The sequence below is a fragment of the Sinohyriopsis cumingii genome, chromosome 17 (assembly GCF_028554795.1).
Source record: "Sinohyriopsis cumingii isolate HCF-2022 chromosome 17, ASM2855479v2, whole genome shotgun sequence".
NCBI lineage: Eukaryota > Metazoa > Mollusca > Bivalvia > Unionida > Unionidae > Sinohyriopsis > Sinohyriopsis cumingii.
In genome coordinates, this window is record NC_142977.1 from 79,843,013 (window position 1) to 79,865,698 (window position 22,686).

At 36.7% G+C, this 22,686-nt stretch overlaps 1 protein-coding gene across 2 annotated transcripts in view; it reads left to right on the forward strand.

Moving 5' to 3' along the window:
* LOC149779303 (sentrin-specific protease 1-like) overlaps positions 1 to 22,686 on the forward strand; it is a 91,298-nt gene that overhangs the window by 49,169 nt on the left and 19,443 nt on the right. The window contains exons 14-15 of one of the 2 annotated variants that reach the window (XM_089939919.1): positions 2,708 to 2,911; positions 7,606 to 7,992. In XM_089939919.1, the coding sequence (XP_089796045.1) occupies positions 2,708 to 2,911; positions 7,606 to 7,656 (255 nt within the window). In that variant the 3' untranslated portion in view covers positions 7,657 to 7,992. Of the gene's footprint in view, positions 1 to 2,707; positions 2,912 to 7,605; positions 7,993 to 22,686 lie in introns of those variants that run through there. The other variant, XM_089939918.1, reaches the window with a different exon arrangement.

Sequence of the window (22,686 nt, forward strand, 5' to 3'; positions counted from 1 at the left end):
TGTCTGCGGCATGATGCCCCAGTGCTAGACATCACTATAAACTGCCACACTGCAGACATCGTAGTGATATGACTGAAAAATTGTTAAAGCTACATTAAAAATCAAAATCACAACACATCACATCACATCCACTGCCTACCGTACGGAACTCCCAGCATTGGATTAGAATGTAATGGCGTTAACATTTTATAACGTAGTTGAGAATGTGTTTGTTGCCAAATCAAAGCTGGTTCGAAATGTTTTTCCCACATCTTCAGTGTTGGATCTGGTACCATTGGTGATTTTCCTACTGCCGAAGTGATGACCAGTCAACACACCTTGCAGTGGATGCCCGAATTGCTCAGGTCATTAAGAGAACATTTCACAATACAATGGCTAATGCCTCTGCAATCACCTCGTTAAAACTGCATCATGTTCTGGCTTTAAGGATGACTCCTTTGCTATTTGGGGGCAAAATTGTAGAAGTTCCACAGTAGACAGCTCAGGAACTACCCATCCAACTGGCTGCAGCACCGGTATCTTTGCTTAGGAACCCACCATCCCTGCCACAAAAGAGGGAAATCAGGGGCCAGGTAAAAAGGATTTTTTACCCCTAAGAGTCATTCAGATTTCAACCTTATACCAGCAGACAACAGCCAAATTAGTATAGGAGGCAGTCTTTCAGGGGAGGTAAGAAACCAGGTTTTTCTGCCACTAAGTATGCAATCAGTCTCCATCTCACAGATACCTACTTTCATACCCCTATTCACTGGGCATCATGAAAGTTACTTCAGTTTCCTACCACAAAAAAAATTTACCATTTTTTAATCCATCGTGTTGATCTAAATATCAGCACCTGGCTCATCACCAGAATTGTTGATAGCATTGTCACCTTATTCTGGTCGACAGCCTTTATGGCAATGGCAGTCTCCTCCAAATATAAATGGTTAGTGCCATTCTCCTCAAGGATAGGAATGGTCTTCTGTCTCATTTTAATTATCTTGATTTTCTAGTATACTGGACAAAAGCCAGCCTGAAGCCATCCCAGTGTTTCTCCACCTTGGTATGGAGTTTATAACCATTATCTATTTTGTATATTGTGTCCTATATATCATTGAACTAGTATCATAAAACTATTTCTAACAGGATGTGGATTTCATAGAGAGAATTCTCACAACTCGTTTTACTTAATACAGCAGCAGATATGATTCCCTAGGCTGCCTTTATAAGTGCCTGTTAAGAATGACTGCTTGCAAGTTTCAGCAGTTCTCAATTTTTTGTTTTCAAGGGCTCCAAAAATGAGCACACATGAATACATTGTAACATGCACCTTATGTCCAAATCATTGATTAGTCTCATGGGAGATGTCAAGATGCCCACTCCATTCCTTATGCAGATGCAGAAACATCATCAGAACATATTTTATATCTGAATATAGTAGAATTGTTGATTGTCTCCAAAACAATAGCAGTTGAGACCTGTGATAGAAATGCAATGACTACATGATGCATCTTGACATATCCAATGCTGTATACTGATACTATGATTCCAGTTTAAGCCCTTAGTCCTTCACTAAGACATCAGGACATCCACTGCAGAGACAGCAATTTTCCTGCAAGACACACCACAGAAACATTGCAGAAGTTATCAGATCAGTATATACTGAACTCTCACAGGATCAAGTACACTGATGAAGATTTCAGCTCATGAAACGAGTTATTTCCATAATCCTGGTTTTGAATGTAATGTCTGTATTCAAAACATAGCATAGTCAACTAACTGGCACTCCCAGACTGCCTTCTCATGTTTCAATTTGCATGACATGGCCTCACTAAGGAGAGAACTAAATCTCACTGGGTTCGTGGTAGCTGCATAGTCAGTGACCACTTGCCATTCACGACAGTACAACCTTTGACCCAGCATGAGTATGTCACATTCACATGATTCACCTGGGAAACTTCAGATGGTGAGACAGTAATCAGATGTGGAATCCACAGATTTCCAGTGCACGTTTATAATAAATTTTCTTTTGTAATGCTAAATTAAGATTAGAAGTTCATCCTTTTAGCAGAGTTCCTACTGGGTGATAGAGGTACAGGTAGGATGCTCTGCATTTTCAAATCTTACCTATTCTCTGCATGTAATGTGATCAGGTAATGTATTAGACTGAGAAAGCAAAGTTGTTGGTACATTATGTTTTTTTGATAATACTTACAAGATCACATTACTGATAATCCCTCCTTCTACAAGGATATTTTACAGTGTCACTAGTAAACAATCTGGTTTAAACCATGGATAATGTTAGCAAACTACTGGGAAGGAGGGGAGTTAACCTGTAAGAGTTGCTTCCCTTTGTCTACGTCAACGTTTTCCAGGAGGGCTGGATTCAGAAGTAGCAAAGAAAGTAATCCTAATGTACTGTGATATGGTAAGTGTTATCAGAGAAGCATTGTTTACAACCAGATTTTGCTTTCTGCATGGTAGGGTTTGTATTTAAGTCCTTTTCATATGATATGATTCTTACAACCACATATAGTTGGTATTTTGTATGTGTTATTCTTACAGACATGTAACTTGGTATTTCAGATGTGTCAAGTCATAGTTCACAGAAACCAAAAAAATCTACAAATAAAAATGAATTTATAGTTTGCAGTCCAGGCAGACTGCCATTGATATTTTTCTTACATATCTTATTTATCTAATTATTTTTCTTTCTTTTCTTTTGCAGATTATCAATTTTTACATGAACATGCTCATAGAAAGAGGTGAACTGGACAATTATCCAAAAGTGTATGCCTTCAACACATTTTTCTATCCTAAAATTATGAGTGCAGGTTACAGTGCTGTGAGGCGGTGGACCAAAACCATTGACATTTTCTCCAAAGATTTTTTAGTCATACCAGTACACTTGGGGATGCATTGGTGCCTTTGTGTAAGTTCATTTATACCATGACTGTAGTGTTCTGAAGTTAATAAACCTATTTCATATATATGCATATTACACTTATAATAACAACTCATGATGTCACATTTAACACTGGGGCATTGTACAAGAGAAAGAGGCATAATGTGCAAAGCATTAAGACATACTTCTGACTCCAAACTTGCAAAAGATAGAAATTATTGAACTTGTTTCATAAATGTTATTATAATAACATTGAAGAAGCTGGCAGTATATAGGATTCACTTTTTGCATCCATACAAACATTAGAGTATGCTGCAGCCTACATTTCTGTGAATCGCTACTCCTATTTGAATACTTCTCTTGACATCAAACCTGCAGTTTGGGTGCATAATGGCGTATGTGTTTGTGTGTGATTTAGGTTTGTAATATAGCTTTAACAATTTGCCAGTAATATTGCTATGATGTCGGCAATGTGGCATTTTATAGTGTTTAGTACTGGAGCATCGTGTAGCAGACATGATTTTTCTCCGTTTTAAAGCGGAATTTCGCTTTTCACTTGACTTGAGTCAGATTTTTCTTGATATATATATCCGTTTTTTATATCCTTTCCAATCTGTGTTTTTTAAAACGGTTTGTCAGCTCCCATTCCGTAATGACCCTTGTAAATTATTTGTTTCATATATTAGAACGCGACTCTCGTAAAGAGTATTCTGATTGGTCAAAGGTTTAAATTCATCCAGTGAATCTTTGTGTAATGGAAACTGATGGCAATGGAAAGAAGAAGCATGCATGCAAAACATGGTGTCCTGAGTTGTTGAGATAGACCATGACACAAAAAGTTTAGATAAAGGTTTAAAAAACATATGGAAATGGGAATGGCTGGAGCAAAAAGTTGACAGAAATTTAGTTGGTCATTTTTTAAGAAAACTGAATGCCAGAGGACTGACATTTTGTGACCTCTGTTCTACGGTAATCACAATTGGAAGAGTTTGGAATAACACCCACAAAAGAAGCTGCATATGGAAAAATTGAAGCTCAGAAGGCATCTGGAAAAAGTGCAGTTAATTACTATAAGAAGAAAGATTTATTGCATGTGAGAACAGATGTAGCCCTCTGTCAGAATATGTGCACTGCATGTCGCCAATACAAGTACCAGCTTGAAAGGAAAAAGGCTGTCATTGAGAAGGAAAAGAAATGATTGCACATTGAGCCATAAAAGTCAGTGCTGACAAAAAAGATCTTAACTGGCATATCAACAGGTTGTGTCCATTGGAGAAAAAGACAAGTGAATGTATGGGATTATTTGTATATAGTTGATGTACATTGGTGTTTTTTTACAGATTTATTATGAAAAGAGTGAAGTATTATTATATTTGATGCAAAAACTGACAAATTATTGTAACTTAATAACGATGTGAACACTGACATGCACATGAAATAACTATAGCATCAATAGTATTGGAGAACAAATTCACGTGACTTTAAATATTATGAAATTATTGAAGTCAAGTTGAACATTTTTGGTAAGTTTATTAGTTTTTCAAATAATTATTTTGGTTTTTTTTTATGATCATAAGTTGTCCCTTGAGGACCCCCAAACGTCAACTTAAAATTTTTTAAGCTTTTTTTATGGAAGACCAAAATTATGTCTGATGTGCATCATGTCCCACCCAGTCACATTATCCTGACACCAGGTCATCCAGTCCTAACACTAACTTCTTAATGCCGAGTGCCCAGCGAGGCAGCTGCTAGTACCATTTTTATGAGTCTTTGGTGTGACTCAGCCAGGGTTTGAACCCGCAATATCTTGCATCCAAGGCGGACACTCTTACCATTTAGGCCACAGGAGCAGTGCATAATGGGTTGAGCATGTGTCATGTACCAAAATTGGATCTTAATAACATAATTTACAGAATGAATTTTTTAAAAATTGGTGAAAAGTCTGGGCTTGAAATTCAGAGCCTTTACTTTGTTGGCAGCAAACTTACATGACAGAAACATCTTGTGTCATGTACCACAACTACCTGGCATTGATCTGCTTTTCAGTATATATTAAACATTCCTCAAAATTTCTGTTCATCCTTTCTGTCCAGCTCTACTGTTACACCTACTTTTATTTTCATCTTGGAATGAGCATGCGTCAGACGCTGAAGCTGGGTTGATGTGATTTATATTTCAGGATTTAATAATAATTGGTTACAGCTCTGTATTATTATTGTGCCTTCTTGCCTATTGCTACCAGACTTGCAAATGAGAGAGCATTTATGAATGAAAGTATGTTAAACACATGCTCCCAGGGCATGCAATCATATGATCCGTGCCAAATTTGTATGAACTTGTGCAATTGGAAAGCGTTGATGCACAAGAACTCCTGCAAATTAGCTGAGAATCATGCATGTAAAAATATACTATGTGAAATTTACAATTTTATTCAGGGAGAGTGTTAATGTAGATTCAAGTGAGTGATTTTGAACCCGAAAATGGTGTTAAATTTGAGTCTGATGCACATGCTGGATGGACAAAAACAAATGGAAACCTGATAAACCCTTCATTTTGGCAGTATTTCAAACTTAAATGTAGAAAAGGCAGACAAACAAGCCAACCTAAAATACAGACAATTTAAAAGTAGAGTGCGATTTTTTGTTTCTTTTCTCATCACAATTTAGCCCTGAGGGATCGTATGTTACAAATTCATATAGCCCTTGCATAAAGTTTACAATAAATCTAATAAATAAGAAAGTGAAAATGAAACAAAGATATAAAGCTATTTAATTGATCAAAATTCCTGTTTGAACAAGTAGACTAAGGCATTAATGGACTTAAAATCGTAATACAGCATTATGGAACAGTAAATCTGGCATAGTCAATTGAGTGCTAATTCAATAAAATTAAACTTGGGCAGAGTTTTTGGAACAGAATTATCCAATAAACAATAGGTTTCGGCTGTAAAATAATTGTACGTAACAACTATAAGGAACAGTTTTCAAACTTGTTCCATCAGACTAATCAAGTCCCATCAGAAAGAAGTACAGAACAAATTCCATATACAGATAAGCAATAGGTTAAACTCAGAAACAATCAATAGATTGATGCTTATACAACTAGATGCAATGTCTTTTTCAGATTTTAATTTCAATAAGGGTTTTGTAGAGTAGAGAAGGAAGAAAAAAAGATGGATATTGAAGTGTTATGTACAAATTGAACAATGGCCATTTGCTTCTCCCCCTCATTTTTTGTTCTATTCCCCCCCTATTTTTATGACAGTGGGGGAGGGGAATCCACCATTATGACAAAATCCTGCGAGGATCTCAGATGTTAAACATCACAACTGGGCCAACATGTCATCTTTTTCGAGATTTGAAAAATTACTTACAAATGGTGTATGTGCTTTTTGATTTGTACATCTTTTAACTTATTGTAGCCAGTGTGCATTGTAGGTGCATCTGGTGATTAAACTATGACACTCACCAAACTGATTTTTGTGACGTACTTGGTCCAATTAATTGTCAGCTTATTCTTTATAAAATGTCTGCTTAGCAGTGTTGCATGAAACTTATGAATGTCACCATATGCACAAATCAGCACCAGATGTGACATTTATGTTCAAGCATGTTGTTATACTGTTCCTTTTTCTAGGTTTCATGCAAAACTTGACTTAGCACTCTGCCTCATCTGTATAAGGACTAAAAGCATGCAGTTCTACTCTCTTGCCCTAAAGCATCTTATTCACTATGAGCAATAAAAATAATAGTGCACTTAAAGAGTATTTTTTACTTATTTGCTGTGCAGTAGCTGGTGTGTATTCTGATTTGTTTATAATCAAAATATGGCCCAGAATCAGTGTAATTTTATGCGTATACCTGATAAACACCAGTTAGTTGCTTTATTCCTCAGAAATGACATATTTATGCAGAACAGTTCACAAAAGTGATTACTTCTTAATGTCTTCAAGGTTAGTTTTTTTGCAAGATGCTCATGTACATAAACTGTTTCACAACAGCTGATCAGGAGCAAATGCTGCCTCGAGAAAGGTTTTCCATTTAGCTGGTGCTAAATGAAAAAGGTGCCAAACCGACATTGAATCTAACCACTGTGGCAACCATCCTGAAAATTTTGTTATTGATTCTTCCAAGTGGAAAGTCATATCAACATGTGTTTTTCTGCAGAAAACTAATTTTGATATCTAACCTGTCCTAAATGAAAATGGTGCTGATCTGACTTCAAATGTGGCTGCCACAATGAAAATATTGAAAATCTTGTAACTAACTCTCCAGAACAGATGGTCATATCAACATCAGGTTTCAATAGAGGTTCTGTAAAAGTACCTACCAATCACCATTTTGAGGTTCTCTCTTCCTCTTAGCTGCATTTTATGCACTTGAAGTGGGGTAAATAGAGAACATCATGTGTGTCCATATGTCTGGCAAAAAATATCATTAGCACAGCTAGTGTTGTAGTTTTTTATGGATAGCTATGAAGCTCAGTCAGTATCATAGTGATTACATGAAGACGTCTATATCACTTTATTCCTGTAATTTTCATAAGTTATTGCTCTCTGCCTTGCAGCTGGTTGCAGTTTATGACAAAATCTTATGAAAGCAGATAGTTTGATTTTTTGATCACCATGAAACTTGGTAAATGTTACAGTCATCATCTTAGCTGCCTCTATTTTGACCAACACCTTGCTTTCACAAGGAGTTATTGTCATTTTTGTCTTGTAGGTTACTACAGTATACAACACAATTTGTATAGCACAATGGTTCAGTTTTTGATGGATTTCCAGCAATCAGTCATCTTCTGAAGATGTGGACGTCAACAAATCACTTTGCTCCAGCAATTTTTAGTCTTGGACCAATCAGATGGTGTCTGAATAGAGAATGTGTAGTTATATTTTGGGAGAAGAAGGAGAAAACCAATCAAAAACTACCCCCCCCTGCAGTTCATTTACACGAAGCAGATTTATTTCAGTCTCATCCCTGAGAGTGATGACATCGAGATTAACACATCATAATGTACATGCTGTGATATAATGACACTAGGGTTTATATACAACTAAACTGTTGTTACAGCATTCTTCCTGACCTATATAAATTTTACTTTATGTTAAAGATGTTGTGGTCTTCTTTTTTGTTGTTCTTAGTAAATTTAATTGACTTTAATCAACATTTACAATGACAATTTTGTTTCGCTTTTTTCACAAGACCCTGGCTTAGTTATATATTGCATAACGATGAATGTCAGAGTGGGCCACGTGACCCAGGCCAGCAATTTCATAAGAGTTATTATCCTTTTAGACTTGGAGTACAGTGCAGAATCATTTTAATGCAACTTGTCTCACAGATATCTTTGTAACTTGGAAAATATTATGATCATCTGAAGATGTGCATATCAATAAATCACTATACTCCTGTGGTTTTGTTAGCATTATTTCCCCGCCATGTATAGCCTATCTTGTGCTGAAAAATGGCGTTAAACCCTATAACAACAACAACAGCATTATTTCCCTTTTTAACTTGGAGCCTGATGTAGTGCACAACAGAATGTTGTGAATGCAGCAAGTCTCAAAATCTTCAAGAGTTATCATGAAACTTTTTTAAAAGTTATGGTCATCGTTTGAAGATGTAAAAAATTTGTCCTCCAACAATTTTTTTATTGCTTATTTGTCTTGCAGTTAATTGCATTGTATGACAAGATTTTGTGAATGCAACATGCCTGGCAGTGTCAGATGACTCACTGTGAAACATGGGTACATATAAAGGTCATGCTTGGAAGATGAACATCCCGACAAACCAGTGCTCCTCAGGTTTCAGTTAAAGTTACTGCCCTTTTCGGCTTGCAGCTGTATGTAGTTTATGACAAGATCTTGTGATTGCAGTCTCACAGTTTTACATAGATAACCTGGAAACTTTGTACAGTACTTCCCTACTAAAAGACCCTTCATTATCACACAGTTCCTATTGTAAGTTCAGTATTTCCCCACTAAACAACCCTTCATTATAACACAGTTCCTATTGTAAGTACAATACTTCCCCACTAAAAGACCCTTCATTATAACACAGTTCCTATTGTAAGTACAGTACTTCCCCACTAAAAGACCCTTCATTATAACACGGTTCCTATTGTAAGTTCAATACTTCCCCACTAAACGACCCTTCATTATAAGAGTAAGGCAAGTGTGTTCATGGATCCCATTTCATAAGGTGGTAGTCAAATTATATGCATCATGTACTGCATTAGAAGTTGGTTTTACTACAGGTCAATATATTCTGTGGCTCCGATGGATAATATTATAATGAGGGATTATGGCATATGTTATGGCCACCATCTAAAGATGTGCGTATCAATAAATCACTGTGCTGTCAGGATATTTCCTCTAATAGCCATCAACCAAATGAGTCTTTGCAATGGTTTATTGTCATTTGTCCATCTGTCAGTTAGCAAAAATTTGCTATCACTGCTCCTTCGAAACCACACGTAAGAATGCCATTCAATTTACACACACACACATTTACCGCAATGTCTCGTTAGTTCTGAATGAAAATGGTACCACTGGGGCATCCAATATGGCTGACACAATAGCCATCTTAACAGTCTTACTATTGAACATTTGGTGGTCGACTTTTAAGTAAATTTAGTGAGAATCTGACATCCAGATTTTGTCATTATCTCTATTTCTTTTGAATGAAAGTCTTATTTACATGAAGTTTTCATCCAAAACTTCTTATGTAGTCTAGTTGACCCTAATCAAAAATGGTGCTTATCTGACTTCTGCTATGACAACCATGGCAGCCATCTTGAAAATGTTATTGCTGCTCCAACTAAACAGTCCTATCAGTGTGCGGTTTTCACTAGAAGACTTTTTATAGTGTCAGATTGGTTCAGAATGAAATTCATGCCAGTCTTAAATACAATATGGGCAGCTTGAAAATCTTGTTTCATTGCTACTCCTGAATGGATGGCCATATCACCATGGGATTTTCATCAAAAGACTTCCAGTGACAGGATGATGCTGGGGTTGGGGTTTGATTTAGCAAAGACACTGAAAGCAATTTTGTGAATGAAGTGTTTATTAATAATATGATTTTATTACCATGGTACTTGACCAGTGCATAGAATTTGTACAAAAATATGAATAATAATATGTTTCATCCACAAGTAAGTATGCATGTATTATTGATTTTCATTCATATAGCAATATTCATTTATTGATTTCACTCATGTATTGATGGTGAGTAATGATCCATAACTGGAATTTATGTGTTTCATGGCCTTCAGTTGACGATGCCTTCATGTATGGTTCCCCGCCCACCCCAGTCTGACCAAGGATCCCTTGAGAGCCTTCTTATTCCCTACAGACCTGTTGGTCCTGAAATTTTGATCCCTCACTGCAAGCAAATGAATACCATCCCGCTGAGCCACCATTGACCTCAGCTTACATGTTATACCAAACCCAACAAATTCTTTGACTCTCCATCCAAAACATTTCTACAGCTGAAGATTGCTCCTGTAAGGTGGACAGCTTTCAGATAAAACTCGTATTTTTATAAGACAACAAGAATTTATACATAACCATTTTGGTGATAATCATTAGCTTGAGAACTTGAGGCAATCAGGTTTCTCCTTTGAATACATTCCCTGATCATATTAACATTAGGAATATAAGCTGGTTTCCCCCCAAATCCAGCAACAGATGAAGAGACAAAAATTTGCTTTTCTGTCTAAATCATATGGACAAAGGGCAATAACTCTTACCCATTACATCCCCTTGCCTTAGCTAGGTGTCACTAGTTTTTATGCTTCATTGATGACCACAACATAGTATGAAATAAGCTTCCCATTCAGTCAAAGTCTTTGTGCTTGAAATTCAAGCCATCCATTTGAAATTTTTAATTTATTTGCATTTATATTGATCAACTTTCTCAGACTTGGCCATTTAGACCACATGGTACAACATGCCATCTTTGATGCATGTTGACTTTGAAGCATTCATTTTAGTTTGTGTTTGTTTATAATGGGTGTTACGACGTGTTAATATTTGTATTGTTTCTATTATTTTATTATTTCAGAAAAATATCTTCCAGATGCAGAAATGCAAGAAATTCAAAGCAAGGGAAAGTATGCACAAGTTCTGCCAGTACCAAATGGTTCCAGGACGCCTGGTTGGCTGCACTGCAAAAATCAGCAAAATGCAAAGAGAAAACAGAAAAGCATGTAAGACCAGTATGGATTTACAAAGTATTCATCTGAATACATAATCAGTTGTGAACCTTATGGGGGATGCTACCAGTCTCACCCAAAACTGAAATCAAAAGGACAATGCCTTCCACCACATGACATCAGCAGATTTCAGGAAGACAAATGCGGATATGTTGCAGTCCGATATTCCAGCATATCAAGAACATGTGCATCAACAGGTACAGGAGATGGTGACAAAATTCCTTACTTCATGCCAAATTTTACCTCATTCAGTCTTTTGTGCCAGCTGATAATTTGGATACACTGAGGGATTATTCCCCCATTTTTAAGCAACCCAATAGGCTAGTCTCTCCCCCAAGTCCAAGCATGGTCTCAGGGCCTGCAAGACCAGGCACATGGGGTATTTTTTGGAACCAGCATGTAATACCATCTCACCATCCGGAGCCATACCGGTCTTCCAGCCAGCCCAGCTGTCCCAACCTGGACTCTATTATGGAGATCTTATCTTGCCATACTGAACTTATTGCATTGTATAAGAATATAACTGCAATTAATATGTCTGCCCCACCATTTTATAAAGTAAATAAGAATGTGTTTCTAGTTGCATCAAATCTTTAAAATATTATTGCCTCATCTTCCATGTTGAATCTGGTCTCCTTGGTGATTATCCAGCTGGTGGAAAAATTGGCCTGCAAGTCAACAGTGACTTAATATGTCATATTTTGCATTATTTATGCACCACATCAGTAAAATTGCACCATGCCCTGAATTTAAAGATGACTCAATTTGACTCAACATTGTTGTTTTGGGGGCAAAATTTAAGAAGTTCAGAGGCAGGCAGCTCAGGAACTACCCTGCTTCTGGCTTGCTCCACCTGTATCATTTAGAAAAACGCCATCCCTGACAGGGGAGCCAGGCAAAAGGGATATTTTATGCCCAATGGGTTTCAACCTTATGCCAGCAGACAACAGCTAAATCAGTCTAAGAAGCAATCTTACAGGGGAGGTAAGAAACCAGCTTTCTCTACCCCAAAGCCCCCTTCTTTCCGTTGCTGACATAATACCAACACCACCCATAGACAGCTTACCAGTGGGCATTAGATTTCTGCAGTGTTGGATCAACCAGTTTCCACAAAACGGATGCATGACCTAAGTCCATCGCAGACTTAACACCACCACCACCCATAGACAGCTTACCTGTGGGCATCAGATTTCTGCAGTGTTGGATCAACCAGTTTCCACAAGACGGATAGGTGACCCAAGTCAGTTCAGAGTGGCTTCAGATTTTGTTTATCCAACTTCCTCTTTCTGCCTACTTTCTATTCAATGTACCATCAGATCAGGAGAAGGACCATATTCTTCAACATTAGATACAGTCACTCATCGTAAAATGAGCAGTCGAGATTGTATGAAAGTAACAATCTGTTCCTTATAAAAAAGGCCAACAGCAAGTTGAAGCTCATCATGGACCTCAGCCACCTAAATAGATTGATTCTTCAGCCAAATGTTCAAGATCGATGTTGCGATGTCTCTCCTATTCTCCATCCAGAGGGACAAGTATACAGTCTCCTCTCGCAGATGCCTTCTTTCATGTCCCTAATCATTGGGAATCGCAAATGATTTTTTTTTGTTCTGAGATCTTCCCTTCAGTATAAATATCAACCCCTGGGTCTTCACCAAAATTATGAATTGCATAATCACCCTCTTGGTTTGCATCTCCATGGTAACAGTGGTGTATTGGGATGATCTCTTCCAAAAACGTGGTAAGTGCTGTTCGCCTCACTTGGTGCTCAACATTACGAGGTTAATGTTAGGACTGGTTGGCATGGTGTCAGGATAATGTGACTGGGTGGGACATCATGCTACATGTCTGCAGCATGATGGCCCAGTGCTAGATATCCTGTGAACTTCCACACTGCAGACATCATAGCAATATGACAAAAAAATTGTTAAAGCTATGTTAAAAATCAAGTTACACACAAAATCAGTGGCAAATAGGGAGCAGGGAAATGGTCTGTTCACATCAGCCTTCTTGAAATGAAAGCTATCATAAACGCCTTTCAGCTCTGGAAGGCCTGACTAGGGAGGAAGGCAGTGAAAATTGTCTGACAATTCTGTAATGGTGACTTAAACTCTACACTCTAAGACAGGGTGGCAACAAACCGCTCAACGTGTATGCTGGTTTCTTTGTTGGTGTTGCTAGACACATTACTGTCCAACTCATATGTTTTGGCTGATGTTCTGTTCAGATAGGGTGAAGTTGTTCATATGGAGTGATCCCTTCATCTGCTGGTCTTTCATTAGATTTGTGGACTTTGGGGTCATCAAATGATCATCCTGTTTGCAACCAGGTGGAACCTCAAGCTGCCCACTGTTGTTTCAACCTGGAAGCATAGGCCATGGATGCATTGTCAATCAGTTAGGAGGGGTTATCGGTCTTTGCTGACCTGACTCCCCCACTGTCTTAATACCGATATTAAAATGCAGAAAATATGGGGTCAGAATTCAGATAATTCTGATAGCCACTCTCATATTGGGCAATTCTGGGGTCATCCATCCACCTGAGCTAGCGATAGACCTACCCAGAAAGATTACAGCCAAACAGAACCTTCTCAAACAACCAAGGATGCAGTTGTTTCACCTCTGCCCGGACCAACATCACCTTCACACTTGACTCTTGTTTGGGCAAAAAAAGGAATTCAGACCCTCAATTGTCTGCAGAACAGGGTTGGCACAAAACTATAAGCTTCATTGGCAGTTACCATAGGTTCATATTAAACAATTAAACAAGATAGTTGGTTGTACAGGTTTAATGCTTTTCCAGCACATGATAGGCTATACATAATAGCTAGTTTATCTGGTGGAGAAAGAACCTGGGAAATACCACAGACCCACTGGAAGCTACTGGCAAGCTTTCTCACATACCCATGTTGCCAGAGTCTAAGACTCAAACCCACATGGACAGAGGTGAGATGTCAGTGATCAGTAAAGACAAATCCTTAGACTGCTCAGTCATCCAGAACCCTATTAAACAAGAAATACTCATGTAGCATATACATTGAGATTGCATTATTACTATTTTATTCAGAGAACCATATACATATATATATATATATATATATATATATATATATATATATATATATATATATATATATATATATATATTGATTGCATCCATAAGAATGAATCCATATGATTCCATCGAAAATATGTACACAGAAGTATAAGTCATTTTGTACTGGATCATTATGTGTCTGAATTCAATGCTAAATAATTACAAAATTACATAAGGATAGATGTCACAGATTTATGGTCATAATGTATGCACATATATGTCCCAAGGTCATTAAATTTATATAAATTTAATACCTTTAGAATTTTTGTTCTCAACACAAGTGAGCCATTCATACACACTTTCCCTTGACTTCATTAAGATTCCAAATGCCCTCTAAGCCTCAGATGTAAGTTCTATGAAAAACCATCATCACCAACATCAATGCCATTATCCTTATTGGAATTGCTACCATCAGTCATTTCAGCATCTCTATGCAGCGGGGGGTAATGCAGCCCTGGCAACTCTTACGATTTTGCTGTAAGTCTTAGGAAATTTACCCTAAATATATGGACAAACAAAAACTATGGAAAAAGGATCATCACCGGAAAATTCCGGATTTTTTTTTCTTCATCTGTATTTGATTTGGATCCAGGTTTCATAGTAGAAGTAGTGAAATTGGTCAGGGAACCAGACTAACTTTACAGCAGCATGTCAGATAGAAATGGCGTCCAGCAAGAGATGCATGTTTAAGACAAAAGGGAAATAAGCCTTTTGAAAATTGTTAATAATCAATCCAAAAAATTAAAAGGTATATTCATATTCTTGTGAATATAAGCTGGAAGGGACATAATTATGTTTATTGGACATCACGTGCCAATTTGAGTATGACTCATGGTGGGAAATATGATTGCTGTCATCATGTGAAATGGAAAAAAGAATTTCCAAGAATTACAACAAGTTGAGAGATAGCAACAAGATAGCAACAAGCCATTGAGCTCCATAGGGTTTGGAACTAAAATTTGTGCAACTCTAGTAACGGTAAATAAAGTCTGCGCATACTTTACAAACTTTTCAGTTGAACATAATGTTTTTTGTCACCGCACGTTCCAAATATCGAACTTTTAATTACGTTTTCCAGCTTTACAATAACAGTTTATGATATTTTGTTACACCTTACTGAAAACTGTTCAAACTTACAGAGAAAAATCAACTGCCTTACTGAGACCGACTCATCAGGGTCGGCAGATCTGGTAATGGCATTCTAAGATTTGCCTCCCCCCCCATTATGGTATGTGACCTCTTTCAAGTTCTCTTTGATAGTTCATTTTTAAATAGTGAAATTATACCATGGTCCAGTAGATTAACCCAAAAGTGGTATTTTATCTTCCCTACCCATACTTACCAGGTTGTGGATGAGGAGGGCAAATGTCCAGAAATAGCAATGCCTTCATCTCCATCTTCACATTTCTCTGGTGGGATTGAACTGCATGTATAAATGCATTTTTCATTGCGTCTAATGAAAAAGGTAGGGCCTTTATGTCCATATGATGAAGCAGCTTGGCAAATTGAACTTTCCAGTATGAAATGATTTAAGTGACTTCCCATTTTATTCACACAAAAATGCAAAGTCATTCTCCTTTATTTTCTTAAACCCTTCATGTTTATGTTTGTTTTCACAGTCATGGTGGAAACTGGTCATTTTGCAACATGATTGATTTACACTACATATTAAATTTGCTATGGGGAATATTCATTTTACTCATCCTACACTTAATCTCGATAGGTCATTGCAGGGTCAGAGTTGGAAGACTGGATGTCTCCCAAAACTGTCACTGGCTAATCCCATGTCACTCCTTAAAAGGGTCTAACTATCCACTGTTAGCTTTAAAACATAAATCTTGCCCATGTAGGTCAGTGTGAAATGTTAAAGCTTGTGCTTTTGTAATAGATCACAGGAACGGCACTTCTTTGGCCCCAGTCTGAAGAAACCACTGATACAAAGCTGCATCAAGTTGTACGTCTCCGCTTGTCTGGATTTCTTTAGACACGTATGAAATGAACATTCGACAATGTAAATGTTTAACATCTTTATACATATAGAGAAATATACAATGTTTAGGCCCTTTATTTCTTGCCAAACTATCAGACTTTTTTATGTTGGATCAAAATTTTGTAGTACTTAAAGAAATCAATAAAATTATTGTAAAATTTTTGGTATCCATTCCACAGTTGTGTTATATACAAATTATGTTGTAACTTATTATAGCGGGGTTTCTTTTGCCAAGATTCATTAACTTTGTTGGGAAGATGCATGTTGATGAGTATTGCACTGTCATCACACTTACAGGTCACTGTGACCCATATTTCATGTTTCACTGACTTGAGTTTAATCTTCAACACTTTTCATGCCAGAATCATTAAACAGATACTCTGTTTTTACCAACCCTTACAATAAAAGGTCATTTTGTTGGCGTGACATTTTTCTTTAATTGGTTTAGATTAAATTTTTGCATTTGGCACATGACTACATAGGTTTTTGGTATGTCATGTACATCCCTACCTAGAATCATGAAATGTGGGGATGCATCTTGATGGCACTACCCCCACCCACCCCCCTTTCAGAAGTAGGTAATTAACGTCTGAATTTTAAGACTTACTAACTTGGATTAAATTTTATATTTAAGTTTTATTTTACTGGCACTGTTCATGCTAGAATTGGGAAATAGATCTTTACATGAATTTCTGTTAATACCGCATCCTTACAACTAATGTGGTTCATGAGGACATTTCATATTTTATTGGCTTTGGTAAAGCATTTGCATTCAGCTCATGACCATGTGAGTTTCTGGCATGTAACATGCATACTATCGACCTAGAATCATGCAAATTGTTGAATAGATGCAACTTGATAAGTGCCACATTCTTATTCCAAAACAAGATTTCTTTCACCTATATTTCACACTTTGATGATTTTCTTGAAATTAAAGTTCATTTAAAAAGCGATGTTCATGTTTCAAGCATGAAACTTGATAACTCGATGCATCTCTGATACTACAGGGTTCGTATACTTTTTGAATATCCTTACATGTCCTTGGGTTTTGAAATCCCTTTTCATTTCCTGGACTATGCTTGAATTGGGACCATGCATTGAATTTGTCCTTGAATATATTTGAATTTTTTGAAAATGAGAACAATGTATGCATTCATTTGGTTTATTTGGTTTATTTTGTTATATTTTGAAGAAAAAAAAAATAAGCATTCAAATCTTTTAGTGGACAGCAAGTGAATGTGTCAGTGTATCCCCTAGGGGTGTAAGACTGAGAGTCAAAAATCTCCTTGGAGTCAAAACTGGGGGTTTGACTGAATAAAAAACAAAATTTGGTATCAAAACTTTTGGTCAAATTAAAAATTGGGTGGGGGGGTCTGAAGCCCAAATGAGGATAAAGGGAAACACTACTGTATCATAGCTAATTGCATGCTAGGGGTCTCCCTTATACAACATCCTGGAACATATGCACTCTGGGAGTAGAGTATTTTTAATTCTTGAAGGGTATACTGCATGTTTATCTACAGGATAACTCAAGTTCCTGACCATCTAATGTTGTCAGACTTTGGGGAAAGGTCAGGGTCAATGTGACTGAAAGAAGAGAAATAGTTATTATACATTAATTCGACATCACAGACCTTGACCTTTTGGATAGCTTGCTCTTTGGGAACGAAAGCCGATTCAGAGGGCAAAGTCATTGTGGCTGAAATAAGAAAAATGATTTCTGCAGAAGTTTTAAGTTATTCTTCACGTGTCCAGGCCATAGTTTGTGGAGGGTTTGCATGGAAGAGGCCTATTGATTTTGAGGTCAAAAGTCAAAGGTTAAGTCATTGTGTCTCAGTGAAAAATTGGTTTTGCAAAATAATAATTGTTCCATAGTAAGGTCCTTTAGCAAACTTTGTAGATGGCTTGTGGTTGTGATAAAAAAAGGAACCGCTGAACTATAGAGTTTACATGATTGGCCACAGCCATGGTAAGTCTGTTTAGAAAATAATGGTTTCTGACCATTAGGGTTTGTTGAGGATCACCTGCTGTGACAAAATATTGAGATCCATTGGTCACTATCTCCAGAGTCAACCATAGAAAAGGACTATTAAAAACCATAGAAAAAGACTATTAAAAACCATAGAAAAGGACTATTAAAAACCTTTGAAAAGGACTATTAAAAACCTTTGAAAAGGACTATTGAATACAGGGTACTCTTGTTTTTATTGTTAGAATCCCCTGTAAAATGTTATTATTCAGCAGTAAAACTGGCCCATCTGTTTGTCATCGGCTTGTAGAAAGACCAATAAGGATGTGGGGTGTTGTGCTGTTCCCTTAGTTTGCATTGCTGGATACTTATTAGATATCAATGAGCAGAAAGGTACAAATGCATACAGTTGTTTTTAAACAAATTTAGCAGTTTAAAATCCATGGGGTTTTTGTTTTCATAATCAGCACCACCAACAGTTACTTTCCTGTATCTGTTTTCAGTGCCCTACTTTTAGCCAAATGCAGCCGGATTACATTTCAGTAATGGAATGTAGTCTTAGCCAACAGCAAGAGTTTAATGGTCTGGTAAACTAATGTTGTCTCAGCTGATGATAAGTGTTACAGTAGGTGTCATTTGAAAACCAGTTTAGTAGCGCATCATTGGAAATGTGTCCATATTACTTACAGCCACATCAGCAATTTTGATGAAAACTGAGATGGAGTGCTCTGTGACCTAGATTCATCTCAAATCTTGAACAACATGCTTCTCATTATCAACACAGCTATTTCTGTCATTGAATTACTGCAAAGTTTTTGTGTCTTGTTTTGTTTTTCTTTTTCAGTATTATATGGTATTAAATGTAGTAAGGTTTTTCTTGTTTTCTTTCAAAATATTTAAAGACTTCATTAATCACTCACTCTGTGTCTGAAATACTTATGGTAGTGTTTCAAATTTTTGCTTACCGTAAGACAAATAATTTGCTTCACATAAGATGGAAATATAAGTTTAACAAAAATTATTTTATTACTTTCTAATTTATCCATAAAATGCATTGCAAGTCTGTTAAGTATAAATAACAAAAAGATTCTAGTTCAGTCATCAGTCTTCGGCAATCTTCATACATTGAACCATGGTTGGCATGCACTTATAGTATTCTTCTCGGATAGTTTAGATTTTGAAGAAAGTTGTTAATATAACTAAGAGGAGGCCAGAATTTTTTTTATAACAGGGTATTAATAAACGGATAACCACATGGTGACATAGTTGAGTTCTGCTATTTTTAATAACATGCATAAACAGAAAAAAAGATATAACTTTCAGCATGTGTGAATTTTTCCTGTCATGAAACTTTATCTCATACTGCATCTTACAGAAGAAATAAAAATGAGATATATATTCTTACACAAGACATTACACAGCGAATATCTAGACATCCTGCCGCATACCTGGGACAATCTGTTAACATCGCTTGCCATTTCCTTGGGGGATGTTAGCAGTCAGTAGAGAATTAAATCAGCCTACTGATGAAGTCCTTGGTACAAGGATGAGAGCTTCAGGTGTATATGACTGAACAGTTTAAAACATCAAATACGAATAATAATAATAATACACAGGTGCGGTTTCACCAAAGTGTGTGTTTGTATGTATGTACAATACTGATATTTCTATGTAGACATCATGCTTTAGAGGGACAGGCCAGTATTATTCACTTAAATCAATGTCAAATATATCTGGTCTTTTGACGTATTTATTAAACCATGCATAAGCATAAATAGCCTTTGCTATTAACAGTGCAATCTGTTATTTCCTTCCCTTGAATCAGTATTGTACTTGACTTTAATAAATAGCCTTTGCTATTAACGGTAGAATCTGTTATTTCCTTCCCTTGAATCAGTATTGTACTTAACTTTAATAAATAGCCTTTGCTATTAACAGTACAATCTGTTATTTCCTTCCCTTGAATCAGTATTGTACTTGCCTTTAATAAATAGCCTTTGCTGTTAACAGTACAATCTGTTATTTCCTTCCCTTGAATCAGTATTGTACTTGCCTTTAATAAATAGCCTTTGCTATTAACAGTACAATCTGTTATTTCCTTCCCTTGAATCAGTATTGTACTTGACTTTAATAAATAGCCTTTGCTATTAACAGTAGAATCTGTTATTTCCTTCCCTTGAATCAGTATTGTACTTGACTTTAATAAATAGCCTTTGCTATTAACAGTACAATCTGTTATTTCCTTCCCTTGAATCAGTATTGTACTTGCCTTTAATAAATAGCCTTTGCTATTAACAGTACAATCTGTTATTTCCTTCCCTTGAATCAGTATTGTACTTGACTTTAATAAATAGCCTTTGCTATTAACAGTACAATCTGTTATTTCCTTCCCTTGAATCAGTATTGTACTTGCCTTTTACATATTCCAGTTTTCATTCATCAAAGTAATTTGTGTAGTAAACTTTACATGTATTAGTTATACACATTTTCCATTGCAGGCTGTCACATTTACAAAACAGTTGCAATCCTTTACATGACCACAGTTGATCCAACTACATACCAGAATTGCCAATTTGTGGCAAACTAAAACTGCTACATGTATCAAGAAAGAACTTCCATGCTACAGAACTTGGACTGACTTTATTCTTCAGTTCTCTAATGAGTGAAGGTTACAGCAGACAAATAATGCTTCCTGATTGTATTGTTTCACCTGTAAATGGCATGACATAGTGTGAGGGTCTTGTTTCACCTGTAAATGGCATGACAGTGTGAGGGTCTGGTCTCACCTGTAAATGGCATGTCATAGTGTGAGGGTCTGGTCTCACCTGTAAATGGCATGACAGTGTGAGGGTCTTGTCTCACCTGTAAATGGCATGACATAGTGTGAGGGTCTTGTCTCACCTGTAAATGGCATGACATAGTGTGAGGGATACAGTAGAGAGATATTGCAGCCTGATTATTTTATTGTCTTGCCTATGAATGGTGAGACATAATGCTACAGATATATTGTACAAATGTAGTATACTAAATTTTTGGCCTGATTATTTTATTGTTTCACCTGTGAATGGCAAGATAGAGAGTGAGGGATACAGTGGATAGGCAATATTGATTGTTTCATTGTCTTGCCTGAGAATGGTGGAACATGGTGTGGCAGATAGAGTAAACACATAGTGCAGCCTGATTATTTTATTGTCTTCTCTGGAACACAGCTTGGAAGATAGTGTAAGCACATAGTGCTGCCTGATTATTTTATTGTCTTGCCTATGAATGGTGAGACAGTGTTACAGATACATTGTACAAAACTGTCTGATTATTTTATTGTTTCACCTGTGAATGGCGAGATAGAGTGCGAGGGATACATACAATCAATAGGTACTGCTGATTATTTTATTGTCTAGCTTGTGAATGGTTGAGCATAGTGTAGAACATAGAGTAAACAGTGCTGCTTGATTATTTTATTTCTTGTCGGGGGGGGGGGGTCACCAGACAGATGCCCCCCCCTCCACTTAACCAGAATAGTAAAGTTGTTTTATGTATGTGTGTTAACAAAATTTGTTTTGGAGTAATTTTGTTGGGGTATTTGTTCTTTAGCCCTAATGTTTTCTACAGGTTAGATTTTCCGACTCTGTTTCATTTACCATCTTCAAAATTTCATCCTTGATTTTCTAGTTGACCTTGGCTGGAGGTCTCCTACATCCCGTGTATGCTATATGTGTATGATGCGCTATTGTTTGTATGCTATATGGTATATTTGTTGGGATAGCCTTCTATTCCAAATTTTGCCCAGTTGTCTTATTATCTTTTAAGAGGATAAAAGGTTTGAATTAGTTATTTTGCTTCTGTTTTGGAATTTGGCGATGAAACGGTGCACTATTTTTAAAGAAAAACAAACCCTATTTTGTTTTAAATGTGTGTTCATGTGTGTCATTTCATTGTTATATCTTATTGCAAGCAGTTAGGTAGGTTGTATTTGAGTCAGGATCCACACTCTTTTTATTTAGCTGTGTTTTACCTGGATCAAACTAGACCTCACTTTATTTATTTAGTGTTGTCTAGAATGCCCAAAATATTGTGTTACTTGCCACTTATAGTGTGGACTAGTTCCCCATACAGTTGGAGCTGTATGGATTTTTAGATAGAGAGACATAGAGAATTGGATAATAGTGTTAGCTTTTTGTATATGTGTTTGGTCTGCTTATGTACTACATGGGTTTTTCCAAGACTTTTTCATGAGCCTTTCCACTTTGCTTAGCGCCATGTGATACAGCCCCAAGAGTTCCTCGTCTTGTACTTTCCCATGTAGTTAATCTGTATAATGATGTTCTATTGTTGTGCTACTAAGTGGTGCAGAGAGAGAAAGAGATGTTAATTGGAGAAAAAAAAAAGAAAAAAAGTCTCAAAGGGGAAGAAACCTTAAGGAGGCTCGGCTTTGTCCTTTTAAGGTATTATCCCGACGGGATAAATTCATAGCTTCACCTCTCACCCCTTTTACTTTTTTTGCTATCTCCCAATTGTTATAATTTGTCCACA